The sequence below is a fragment of the Pelophylax lessonae genome, assembly GCF_965119305.1.
Source record: "Pelophylax lessonae genome assembly, chromosome: 4".
Lineage (NCBI taxonomy): Eukaryota > Metazoa > Chordata > Amphibia > Anura > Ranidae > Pelophylax > Pelophylax lessonae.
In genome coordinates, this window is record NC_138771.1 from 622,787,231 (window position 1) to 622,799,789 (window position 12,559).

General features: G+C 42.2%; 1 protein-coding gene across 2 annotated transcripts in view; it reads right to left on the bottom strand.

The window, feature by feature from the left end:
* The window catches only part of TAF6 (TATA-box binding protein associated factor 6), a 42,428-nt gene that overhangs the window by 16,550 nt on the left and 13,319 nt on the right, over nucleotides 1-12,559 (bottom strand). The window contains exons 3-8 of one of the 2 annotated variants that reach the window (XM_082254910.1): nucleotides 11,324-11,410; nucleotides 8,905-9,058; nucleotides 3,361-3,417; nucleotides 2,235-2,345; nucleotides 2,019-2,155; nucleotides 469-546 (exon numbers count right to left, since the gene is read on the bottom strand). In XM_082254910.1, coding sequence (XP_082111036.1) covers nucleotides 469-546; nucleotides 2,019-2,155; nucleotides 2,235-2,345; nucleotides 3,361-3,417; nucleotides 8,905-9,058; nucleotides 11,324-11,410 — 624 coding nt within the window. Of the gene's footprint in view, nucleotides 1-468; nucleotides 547-2,018; nucleotides 2,162-2,234; nucleotides 2,346-3,360; nucleotides 3,418-8,904; nucleotides 9,059-11,323; nucleotides 11,411-12,559 lie in introns of both variants that reach the window. The other variant, XM_082254909.1, reaches the window with a different exon arrangement.

Sequence of the window (12,559 nt, forward strand, 5' to 3'; positions counted from 1 at the left end):
TTTTTACAATGTGCAGACAACTCAACTCTGCCTTCCAAACTACATTTTAGGATTTTTGCAGAGTGTGGGAATGTGTATGAAATCATGTGTTTTCCCGCACAAACATGCGCTGCCTTTTGCAGTTGCGTGGGGGTGCCATTGATTCTTAATGACACCCCCACGCATCTGCCTATTGCATGCACATTTGCGCCCACTAAAACGCATGGTACCGAAGTGCCATGCATTTTGGTGGGGAACAAACTCACGCCAGCACCTTTTTTGTGTGTTTTATGAGCATAGAGCAGCCTATTATAAAACACGACACATGGGAACACGTAAAAAAAGCGCTTGTGCTCTGACGCACCTCCTTGTGTGAACAAGCTCTCACACTGCTGTGCCCCAGGATTGTGTGCAATTCTAAAGGGTGCCTTGACTGAGAGAAGGTTGAAAAGCACTGAGTTAGTGTTTACTGTGATAAATAATACTCACCCCTTCTGATATGAAAGTGCTGAACCGAGGAAGCATCTGATATAGGCCAGGATCAGTGGCAATACTCTGTAGTGCTTCCTGGAGAAAATAAAATGGACAGAATACAAGAGTCACATGCGCCCTTACAATCCCAAGAGACCAAAGTCTTCGTTTATGCCCTTTTCATTTCTCACTTTAAGTGCTAAAATATTATTCCACTGGCAAGACTCTCACCTCTATAATTAATCATCAATTATGCAGAAAGGCTTTTCTAGTGATTAACTCCGGCACTACCTATTTAAATACAAATATTAACTCCTGCATTACCTATTTAAATACAATGCTGTACACCAATATTCAATGGTGCTCCAGAGCCTGAGGGATCACGAACCGGAAGTGGCGTCAAACCAGGAAAAGTATGCTAAGAGTTTAAATTTTTTAATAAGCATAATTTTAACTTTAATAAATTGTTACCACATGGTTTTTCACTATTGGGGACATCCTCTTTATTCCAACATGGCACAGGAGTAACTAACAATGCGAGGGTAAGGCGTTCCTAAAAGGACCAGTACCCTTATCCTCCAGGAAGCATACCCAAGAGAATACAAGTACCCTAGTGAGGGGGAGGCCATACTGCACAACAACTGTAGATAAGATATGATTACACATGCGCTGTATCATATTGCTAAGGTGAGAGCATTGTGAGCACAGAGGTGATGGGAAGTGGTCATAACAAGCACTGATAAAATTCCTTCAATAAGGATATCACATCACTCTTTGATGAGCTGTCGCTTTATGTTGAATCATATGAACTTACACAATTGACACATAGTGATGAATTATTAATTGGTTTGCTTTATGGGATTAATATGTGATTTATGTAGAGATTGGTAGCATGGCCCTTTTTTTTTTTTTAAATCTAGCACTTATCCTTTAAGCAGTCCATCAACTTAAAATTTCCTATTCCTCCTCCTCCTCTCTCCTAAAATCTTTTGTCTCTATGTAACCAACACCAATCACCCACAACCCTTGTCACCTCATCTATTTTGCCTATTAAGGGAAGAGTCCTCTTCAACTTTTTTTTTTTTACATCTTTGTATATGATTTTGTCTAAAGACTTTCTTTTTAGGTTGGGTTCACACTGGTGCGAATTGGATGCAGGCTTCACCGCATCCAGTTTGCATGTCAGGAGAGTGTGACTGGCTCTCAATGGAGCCGGTTCACAAATCTCCGGGACAGCTGCGGAGAGGTTTGTAGGAAATTGGTGTGCGTCTTCTGATCCGTTTCAGGTCCGAATTCAGTCAAATGTTTGGACCGACGTACCGGACCTCCTGCTGCGAGCTGCTCCACAACCCAGTGTGAACCCAGCCTTATACTGAGCAGCGCTGTGCAATAATTTGTAGCTTTTTTTTTTGTAATAAAAAAAATTTATCTAGAAAGCAGTCAGGTGTCTGTCATGCACAGTACTTGCAAAAAAGAGGCAGACGGAACAGACTATGCAATTCGGTTGAGAGTATTGGGGGCTCTGCCTGTGAAGTTTACAATATAAAAATGCTCATGTGTCTACATACCGCTCTCTTGGCTTCACAAGAACCAACACACGCCTCTGTAATCTCCTTGTAATACAACTGCTGTTCTACGGACAACTCGTGTATGCTGCGTGGTTTTAGCTTCAATGGGGCACCTTCTATTATGGTGTTCTTCTTCTCTTTACCTGGGCAACAGAAAAAAATAGGTAAGGGACCAGATGATAGTTAGACTAAGGGTCCCATACACATAGAGCTGACCTTTACCCTCAACAGCATTTGCTCCCTGCCCTTTCCGCCCCGCCTCCTCTTGTCCTGGCTTGGCAGCCTTCAAGGGCTCAGTGGCCTCCATCTTCTGCTGCTCCTTCGGGACTGCAGGGAGGAAAAAAAAAAAAAGAAGGACATAAGTGAATCATCCTGGGATACAAAATAGAAGCGCCAGAGGTAAACGAAGATGAAGAGGAATCCAAGGAAAAAAGAGGAACCACATTAATGAAAAGAGACAAAAATAATAATAATAGCAAAGGGATAGAAAGACAAAAGAGAAAGGAAGAGGAAAAGGAGAGTAGGAAGAAAGGGGAAAAGTAGTGGATAAACAAAAGAGGGGTTAAGAAAAAGAAACGGATGGGAAAAAAAAAGGAAGGAGGACAAAAAAGGGGAAGAATGTAAGAACAAAGGAGGAAGACGAACGAGAATAAAAAGGAAGAAAGAAGAACAAGAGGAAAAGGAAGAAAGAGGAAAAGGAAGAAAGAGGAAAAGGAAGAAAGAAGAACGAGAGGAAAAGGAAGAAAGAAGAACGAGAGGAAAAGGAAGAAAGAAGAACGAGAGGGAAAGGAAGAAAGAAGAACGAGAGGAAAAGGAAGAAAGAGGAACGAGAGGAAAAGGAAGAAAGAGGAATGAGAGGGAAAGGAAGAAAGAGGAACGAGAGGGAAAGGAAGAAAGAGGAACGAGAGGGAAAGGAAGAAAGAGGAACGAGAGGAAAAGGAAGAAAGAGGAACGAGAGGAAAAGGAAGAAAGAGGAACGAGAGGAAAAGGAAGAAAGAGGAACGAGAGGAAAAGGAAGAAAGAGGAACGAGAGGAAAAGGAAGAAAGAGGAATGAGAGGGAAAGGAAGAAAGAGGAATGAGAGGGAAAGGAAGAAAGAGGAACGAGAGGGAAAGGAAGAAAGAGGAACGAGAGGGAAAGGAAGAAAGAGGAACGAGAGGGAAAGGAAGAAAGAGGAACGAGAGGGAAAGGAAGAAAGAGGAACGAGAGGAAAAGGAAGAAAGAGGAACGAGAGGAAAAGGAAGACAGAAGGACAGAGGGCAGGAAGGATAAAAATAGAAGTAGGAGAAGCTCAGAAGAGAAGGAGAATACTGAATAGAGAAATAAAGAATGATGGAGGTCACCTGGAGGGGGGTTCTCTGGGATGGCGGGTTGAACTCCTTCAATACTCAACCAGTGAGCTGGAAATAAACAAAAAAACACACAAACAGCAGATCAATAATAAAGGACAAACAGAAACAGGCGATGACGGCTCTTTTCAAAGAGTAAATACATGTACATTTCCCCATGTGTTATCTTACACACCGAGAACAGAAAAATAACTTCTAATGTGCCAGAAATATGGGGGTTGGTTTACTAATACTGCAATGTGCAAAATTTGCATAGAAACCAATCAGCTTCCAGGCTTTATTGTCAAAGCTTAATTGAACAAGCTGAAGTTAGAATTTGACTGGCTGCCATGCACAGCTGCACCAGATTTTACACGCTCCATTTTTAGTAAAGTAAACCCATAGTGTGCTCTTACCTTCCTCTTTGACATGACAACACAGTGCATTTTTGGCTCTGAATTCTACAACACATTGGGGTTGATTTAGTAAAAGCTGAAATTGCAAAATCTGATGCAGCTCTGTATAGAAACCAATCAGCTTCCAGGGTTTTTTTTTGTCAAAGCTTAATTGAACTTCTAAGTTGAAGTTAGAAGCGGATTGGCTACCATCCACAGCTGCACTCCAATTATAGTAAATCAACCCCATGGTGTCAGCCCTGCCTACTCTATTTCTGAGGCATTACAAAGAATTCATTCATTTCACTAAATTCTTTTGAATTCAGCGAGTTAGAATCACTCCAGCACGTATTGCGGTGTTTAATAGTAACACATACATCAATGCGCTATTTTGAAGACTGCATGAAAAATATAAACTTTTGATGCTGCTTTTGCCTTCAGTGTGTGATATAATTTATGTTGCATGCTAGATGTACAATAGCTTTTTTTTTTAAACTTTGTTTCACTTTATAATATTAGGTAAAGTGGTTCTAAAACCTAAACATTTTTACCCTACTGTATTCCTTGCATTAAGGTAAAAATGTTTAGGCATCAGTATCCCCCCCTTTTACTTACCTAAGCCCTCATTCGATCCAATGCTGTGCATGTCTGCGGCTCTCCTCTCCCTTCACTTCAGGGTCTCACTGGCTTTGCTGAGGCATCGGGGGCCACTGGCTCTCACTGCTGTCAATCAAAGCCAGTGATGAAGAAGTGGGGGGTGGGGCCCGCTGTCTGTGTATACAGACGCAAACAGCGAAGCTCGGGAGTGAGCCAGCACGAGTTTCCCCATAGAAATCAGATTAGCATTTATTAAAACAAAACGTAGAGACCTGGACTGTAGTTTACAGAATGCAGCTTTGGTGTAGGAGGGAGATGATCAGAAGTATTATTCCATAGACTAGTGTAAGTCTCTACATTTGGTTTTAATAAATTATCATTACATTTACTGATACAGCGCCCTGGTTGCTTCTCTATTTTGCACGGATCCCCCTCAGATCCATTTCACCAGCAGATCCATTTCACCAGTGTCGGTGGGGAGCCGCAAGACATGGACCGCTGCATGTGAAATCTGAGTCAACAAAGCTGGGCTCACTGGTGTCCTCCATTATATACAGATATACAAAACACCTATTGCCTTTGAACAACAGTAAGGCTGATTTTTAACATAGGGTTCTTTGGATTTGACTCTACTAGGGATCGACCGATTATCGGCAAAGCTGATATATTGGGGGCCGATCTGCACTTTCCCCGATATATGGGAATCGGCCCCTGAGGTTACCGATATTTCGGGAAAGTTCTGTACTGGAGTGATGCCTGCAGCTAGAGAAATCAGCCCGCTACCGGCGTCCATAGCCGAGGGTTGGCTGTCTTGTAATGACAATGGATGCAGCTGAGAAACCGCTCGGCTGTCATTACAAGGAACGGGAGGGGATGCCCCCCCTCCAGCAGGTCGCCGGGTCTCCCGTCCCACCGGTAGACTCAGGCAACCAGCCTGCACGGCCGCCGAACACCTGATCAAAGCTGCATTTGGCTCTGATGGGGTCTCCATGTAAAACCCGGAAGTGATGTCATTACATCACTTCCAGGTACTGGCGCCAGATCTAAAAAAATGCGAGCATTCAAAACAGCCAAACTTTTGAATGCTTTTAAGTGCAGAGGAGGGGTTTGGAGTCTTTTAGACCCCCAGATCCCTCCACAGGAGTACCTGTCAAGTGCTAAAAATAAAAAATATATATTTTTTTTTTAATGTACGAAAATATCAGCCAAGATCGGCCGATACTGATATGCATTGGCCAAAATATCGGTATTGGCAACGAAAAACCGATATCGGTCAATCACTGCTATAAAACATGTGCAGTTCAAATTTTTGCTCTAGTCTGTGATAATTGACCATATTAGCACTAAATATTTCCCCTGAAGAAACTGCATTTGGTGAAACATGTCGGGATTGCTACGCTGCGACCATATCGCAAACTATGTGACAAATTTTGGAAAAATTCACACAGGCAATTTTTAAATATTGTGGTCTGTTATGTAATTTACATTTTTGATCAATAAAAAATCTATATCTTTAAGACAAATGTTATGATGACCAGAGTTATTTGGCACCTTAAAAATCCCTAGCTCTCCTAATTATGGAGGCATTTTTCCTTTTCTTCACCATTTAATGAATTAATAAGTAATACTATAAATGGGTTAGATTAATTGGAAAAATAGATTGAAAAAGGTTCCAGAGGAATATAGATAGAAGAATATAAATAAAAATATTGAGGGCCGTTAGAAAATGATTAATAAAACATAGGGGTATATATATAGAAATATAGTAAGGTGAAGGTATAATTATTTATAATTATTTATATCTATATTGTGGTTTTATTAAATATACTGTTGTATGTATATAATTAATACTATATTCATTGCTGCTACGTCACTTCCGGGTATCAAAAGGTTTTTAGTTAGGTTTTAACATCATAAATAAATATATGGTTTTAATAAATATATGGTTTTAATCAATATGAAGTAAGTAATTGGGGATGGATACTTAAATTGCATTTTATATTGAATTATTAAGAAATAAGAGGCACGTGAAACGTATATGACTCCAACAAAATGGCCGTTTGTTTACATCCGGTCTAAGAATATTAGCTGTAAATACGGCAAATGACGGAACATCCGTTTCCGGCTCTAGTGCTTTAAAAAGGACGTCACAACGGAAGGCAGGTATCCCTGGAAGAAGCTGCGTGATGACGCAGCGTAACGCGTAGGATAGCTAAACCGGAAGTGACGTATCGGCAAAGGATCGTATGTTATGCTAGAAACAAGACGCAAAGCAATGTGAGTGTTACTCTTACTTTTCTAAATAAAATTTATGGGACGTACTTCACTATGTTGGGCCCAATTTGATTTTTTTGGAGATACAAAGAACCGCATATATCCCCTGGAAGATAGCTGCATTTACAAGGGAGATATAACCAAGGATTTATAATGGTACATATATGCCAATAAGGAGGAAGGAACAGCATACTGGGGAATACAACCTAAGGCTCTTTTAAAGGAGCAGTGAGGTGAGCGCTTAGGACACCTAGTGGGCACCGCACGAAGCACCTGCATGTGAAATTTGGATTAAGAAGATTGTGTTCATCACACTATATATTTATAAAAATAATTTTAAAAGGACACTTCAGCACTTTATTGGATATCACCTATTTAGAGCACTTTTTATAAGTCACCGATTTTAATTTTATATAAATTTTTCACTGTATAATGGATTGATATAGTTGGTTTCAATAAGATCTATTTTTGTTTAGTGAATATTTCATCACCTATTATATTTATTGTATGAATTGTATTGGATTGTATTATTGTATACATTAAGACACATTAATTTTAATATTATTTAAGAAGCACTTTGGCACTTTTTCACTTATTTACATATTTATATATTTTTTTCTATGTTATTTAAGCACTTTTAAAGCGCGGTACTCCCCCCAACTTTATTTATTTGTATTGTGTAGGTTACCAATTTTAGTACCTGCAGCATTAAAGGTGCCTATTTTGTAGACAATAATTAGAGAGACAGCGCGAGAATTTCACCAACCCTCTATATAAAACATGTGCAGTTCAAATTTTTGCTCTAGTCTGTGATAATTGACCATATTAGCACTAAATATTTCCCCTGAAGAAACTGCATTTGGTGAAACATGTCGGGATTGCTACGCTGCGACCATATCGCAAACTATGTGACAAATTTTGGAAAAATTCACACAGGCAATTTTTAAATATTGTGGTCTGTTATGTAATTTACATTTTTGATCAATAAAAAATCTATATCTTTAAGACAAATGTTATGATGACCAGAGTTATTTGGCACCTTAAAAATCCCTAGCTCTCCTAATTATGGAGGCATTTTTCCTTTTCTTCACCAGGAGCTGCAGATCATCATCCCTGCTGGGTCCCCTGTGTTGGTATTTGAGTGGTATGACCCAAGTCGCTAATTTCAATCTGACATCTGCAGATTTTCCACCACCTGTTCACTGCTACGTCCATGGACAGATTTTATTCATTAATTAGCACCTATTGTGAGCGCTTGGCTATGTGCACTTTGTTATTTGTCAATGTACACTGTATGTAGCTGAGGCTTAATACAAGTTATACAGCGCCCCCCAGTGGGTGCACCTGTTAGTGTAGAAATTAGTTTTCTTGGCCCAAACAAACTAGTTAAAAGGGACAGTAAAGGTAGGAAAAAGCTTTATGCCTCGTACACGCGTTCAGATAATCAGACGAGTTATCGTTCTCATTTTGTTGCATGATACTAATATTGAATTAAACAATGCATATAAACAAAGGATTTTTTTCATACAATTCTGGAAAAGCTTCCTGGTTGCGTAGCTACGTATCAGATGGTGCAAAACAAAAACAATGGCAGCCAGGCTTTTTCCGTGCTATTTTAGTGTTTTTGATCATGCGCGGTCTTTGTCGATTGATTTTTAGCAGACGCATACTGTACCGATTAAACTATTGTCATTCGCGGGGCTATCGTACGACAGAAGTTTTCCTGTTTGTCCATTCGGATTTTGTTGGACGAACTGTCGTGATCGGCTGTCGAAAGCTGTGTACTAACGATCAGATTATCGTGCGATCAGGTCGAAAGCAAGTTTTATCGTACGATTATCGGAGCGCGTGTATGAGGCATTAGGGGAGATTGTAGGCTCTGAAGAAGAGGCACCGCCTCGAAACGCGTTAGTCTTTCACTTTTACGAGATATTGGACTCTAACATCATGGACATTGTTCGATGGAGTTGATATGCTGGTTTACATTGCATGTTTGTGAGTAGACATTTTTTAATATTTTATCAATAAAAGCATACTGAGGATAATGCGCTAGGCTAGTGCGCCCTTCTTTTTGTTTATGTCTACAGTGTTTTGTCGACCACCCCGGTCGTAGCGGGCAGCAAGGCTTAGCCATTAATGGATGCCAAGTGAGAGTCCTGGGATAGAGGCAGTCTGAGAACCTGATTCTGAGCGCAGGAGCAAGGTGCCAAGCATCGCAATTTTCTTTGGGGAGATTGGGGACCCTGCCCATAAGCACTTAAAAATACAGCATCAAAGGCAGATCATTTCCTACCCTTCAAGGAGACATCGAGAGGCACTCGAGGAAGCGGGGTGCTGATTATATCACACAGATCAACCTCTTTCTCCTCATAGAAGTGCAGTTCCCGTCCTCCCCCGCTGGCATAACGGAACGGCAGAAATTCCTTCGCATGGAAACCGTATATAGGCTGCAAGAGAGGACAACATCACTGGAGCAATTAGTTCATATATCCTATATAGTCAAAAGTAATCAAAGTTTCTTCTAGAGTGAATGACATATTTTTTTATTTATTACCGTTGAAAAAGAAACCTCTGTCAGGCTTTTTATATGGTCTTTGTCCCCATAAGGGAGATCTCACCTCACTTCCTGGTGCCAGCAGGGACAAACAGAGGACATTTTCCCCAATAGAGAGGCACAGTTAAAGATGAACTGAACTTTATCTGTACACCAAACTGAAAATGCCATTTATTTTGATTTGAAACTATAGAAATGCCACAATAAAATTTGAACTTTCATTCAAAGTACAAAAATGAAAAACATTGGCCCACACACCAAAGCAGGTTGTTTTTGGCCTTTGATCTACAGTTGCCATGGTGCTGCACATGGGATCAGTTATAATACCAGCTATTAAATGGTTCATTTGGGAGCACAAGCAACTGCGACAATTATCTTTCATGGCATGCTTACTGATTTGTAAACAGTTAAACTGATGTGTCTCGTTCCACTTAGTGTGCACTTCTGACCCTTAAAGTGTTAATAAACCCAGAACCTGCATTCACTATATCTGGTTTCCCACAGGAAATGGAAATGCAAAAATTTTAGTAAATATAAATTGCTAAATACCTTTTCTCATCAGCAGTATATAGCAGTCTTGTGACTTCTATCAGTTCAAGCTGTACTGAGGGAGAGGTGGGGGGGGGTCTATAAGTGGAGAGGGGTGTCTGTACTGAGGGGGAACTACACCTGGTGGAGAGGGGGTCTTTAATAAGGGAGGGGGGTCTATAAGTGGAGAGGGGTGTCTGTACTGAGGGGGAACTACACTTGGTGGAGAGGGGGGTCTGTAATGAGGGAGGGGGGTCTATAAGTGGAGAGGGGTGTCTGTACTGAGAGGGAACTACACTTGGTGGAGAGGGGGGTCTGTAATGAGGGAGGGGGGTCTATAAGTGGAGAGGGGTGTCTGTACTGAGGGGGAACTACACTTGGTGGAGAGGGGGGTCTGTAATGAGGGAGGGGGGTCTATAAGTGGAGAGGGGTGTCTGTACTGAGGGGGAACTACACTTGGTGGAGAGGGGGGTCTGTAATGAGGGAGGGGGGTCTATAAGTGGAGAGGGGTGTCTGTACTGAGAGGGAACTACACTTGGTGGAGAGGGGGGACTGTAATGAGGGAGGGGGGTCTATAAGTGGAGAGGGGGGTCTGTACTGAGGGGGAACTACACTTGGTGGAAGGGGGGTCTGTACTGAGGAGGAGGGGGGTCTGTAATGAGGGAGAGGGGACTACACTTGGTGGAGAGGGGGTCTGTAATGAGGTAGGGGGGGTCTATAAGTGGAGAGGGGGGTCTGTACTGAGAGGGAACTACACTTGGTGGAGAGGGGGGTCTGTAATGAGGGAGGGGGGTCTGTACTGAGGGGGAACTACACTTGGTGGAGAGGGGTCTGTACTGAGGAGGAGGGGGGTCTGTAATGAGGGAGAGGGGACTACACTTGGTGGAGAGGGGGTCTGTAATGAGGGAGGGGGGTCTATAAGTGGAGAGGGGGGTCTGTACTGAGGAGGAACTACACTTGGTGGAAGGGGGGTCTGTAATGAGGGAGAGGGGACTACACTTGGTGTAGAGGGGGGTCCGTAATGAGGGAGGGGGGTCTATAAGTAGAGAGGGGGGTCTGTACTGAGGGGGAACTACACTTGGTGGAAGGGGGGTCTGTACTGAGGAGGAGGGGGGTCTGTAATGAGGGAGAGGGGACTACACTTGGTGGAGAGGGGGTCTGTAATGAGGGAGGGGGGTCTATAAGTGGAGAGGGGTGTCTGTACTGAGAGGGAACTACACTTGGTGTAGAGGGGGGTCTGTAATGAGGGAGGAGGGTCTATAAGTGGAGAGTGGTGTCTGTACTGAGGGGGAACTACACTTGGTGGAAGGGGGGTCTGTACTGAGGAGGAGGGGGGGTCTGTAATGAGGGAGAGGGGACTACACTTGGTGGAGAGGGGGTCTGTAATGAGGTAGGGGGGGTCTATAAGTGGAGAGGGGTGTCTGTACTGAGGGGGAACTACACTTGGTGGAGAGGGGGTCTGTACTGAGGAGGAGGGGGGGTCTGTAATGAGGGGGGACTGACACCATGTTTTAATGCACCAGGTAACACCAACCCCTAGTGACGCCACCGCTTTCTTCTTCATGGCAAGACTCAGCGCTGCTAATCTGAGGTTGTTGCACTGTGTACACCTATACAGTCATTTTCTTACCTCCACATTCTTCAGTTTTAGAGCAGCGTCGATGTCATTGGGGGTGAGTTTCTGCCTCTTACCAACGTGCATGAACTTCATAGCATCCTGAAGGGGATTACAAAAGTGAGTCAGAAGTTTATTGGGTGAAGAATATTAAGACTGAACTTTAGGCAGACATATAAATATACAGATGAAATAGGTCCTGCCCCTCCTCCAGCCTGTGAATGGACTGTGAAAGGAAAAGCAGGAGACAGATGGGCACATTTTTCTACCACTCTGCTCTCTCCACCTATCAGCACGTCTCCTGATAGCACATGGCTACTGCAAAACAACTAACTGGCTCCTTGTTCTGCATCTCCCTCCCCCAGTCTAACTTCTGCTGTACAGGGGGCTGCAATAAGATATTAGGTCACATTCAGGCAATACTTGCATCTAAAAGTAATACACTTAAACTTGTGTTAATGAACACAGAGCTGACGTATTTATCCACTTCAGCTCTGGAAAGTTTTACCCCCTTCATGACCAGGCCATTATTTGCTATACAGCACTGCACATTACCTTAACGGACAATTGCGCGGTCATGCAATACTATACAATTACTTTTTATATCATTTTTTTTCACACAAATAGAGCTTTTTTTCAGTGGTATTTGATCACCGCTAAGGTTTTTTATTTTTGCTTATATAAAAGAAAAAAGACTGACAATTTTGAAAACTAAACACTATTTCTTACTTTCTGCCATAAAACATACCCCATAAAAAATAAATAATCAAATCTCTTAATAAATTTTACTGTTACCTGGTGCATTAATGGATTGTTTTACGCTATGAAACCTTCCTGTTTTTGACATGTTGGCAAATGTATTCGGCTACATAAAAGTATATTGATTGGATTGCGTGAAAGTTATAGCGTCTACAAACTACGGGATATATACTGGAATTTTTTTTTATACTAGTAATGGCGGCAATCAGCGACTTATAATAGGGCTGTGATAGTGCGGCAGGCAATATGACACTGACTGATGGTGGGGGGAACTAACTGCCACTGACATCACCAGTGACATTATTACAGTGATCAGTGATAATAATATGCACTGTAATAATGACACTGGGCAGGAAGGGGTTAACACCAGGGGTGATCAAGAGGTTAAATGTGTTCCTAACAAGTGTTTGTGTGCACTGTGTGCTTCTTTTACTGGGGAAGCTCAGAGACGATCAACTAGGACCCGCTGGTCATTCATTGGCAGGGACCAGG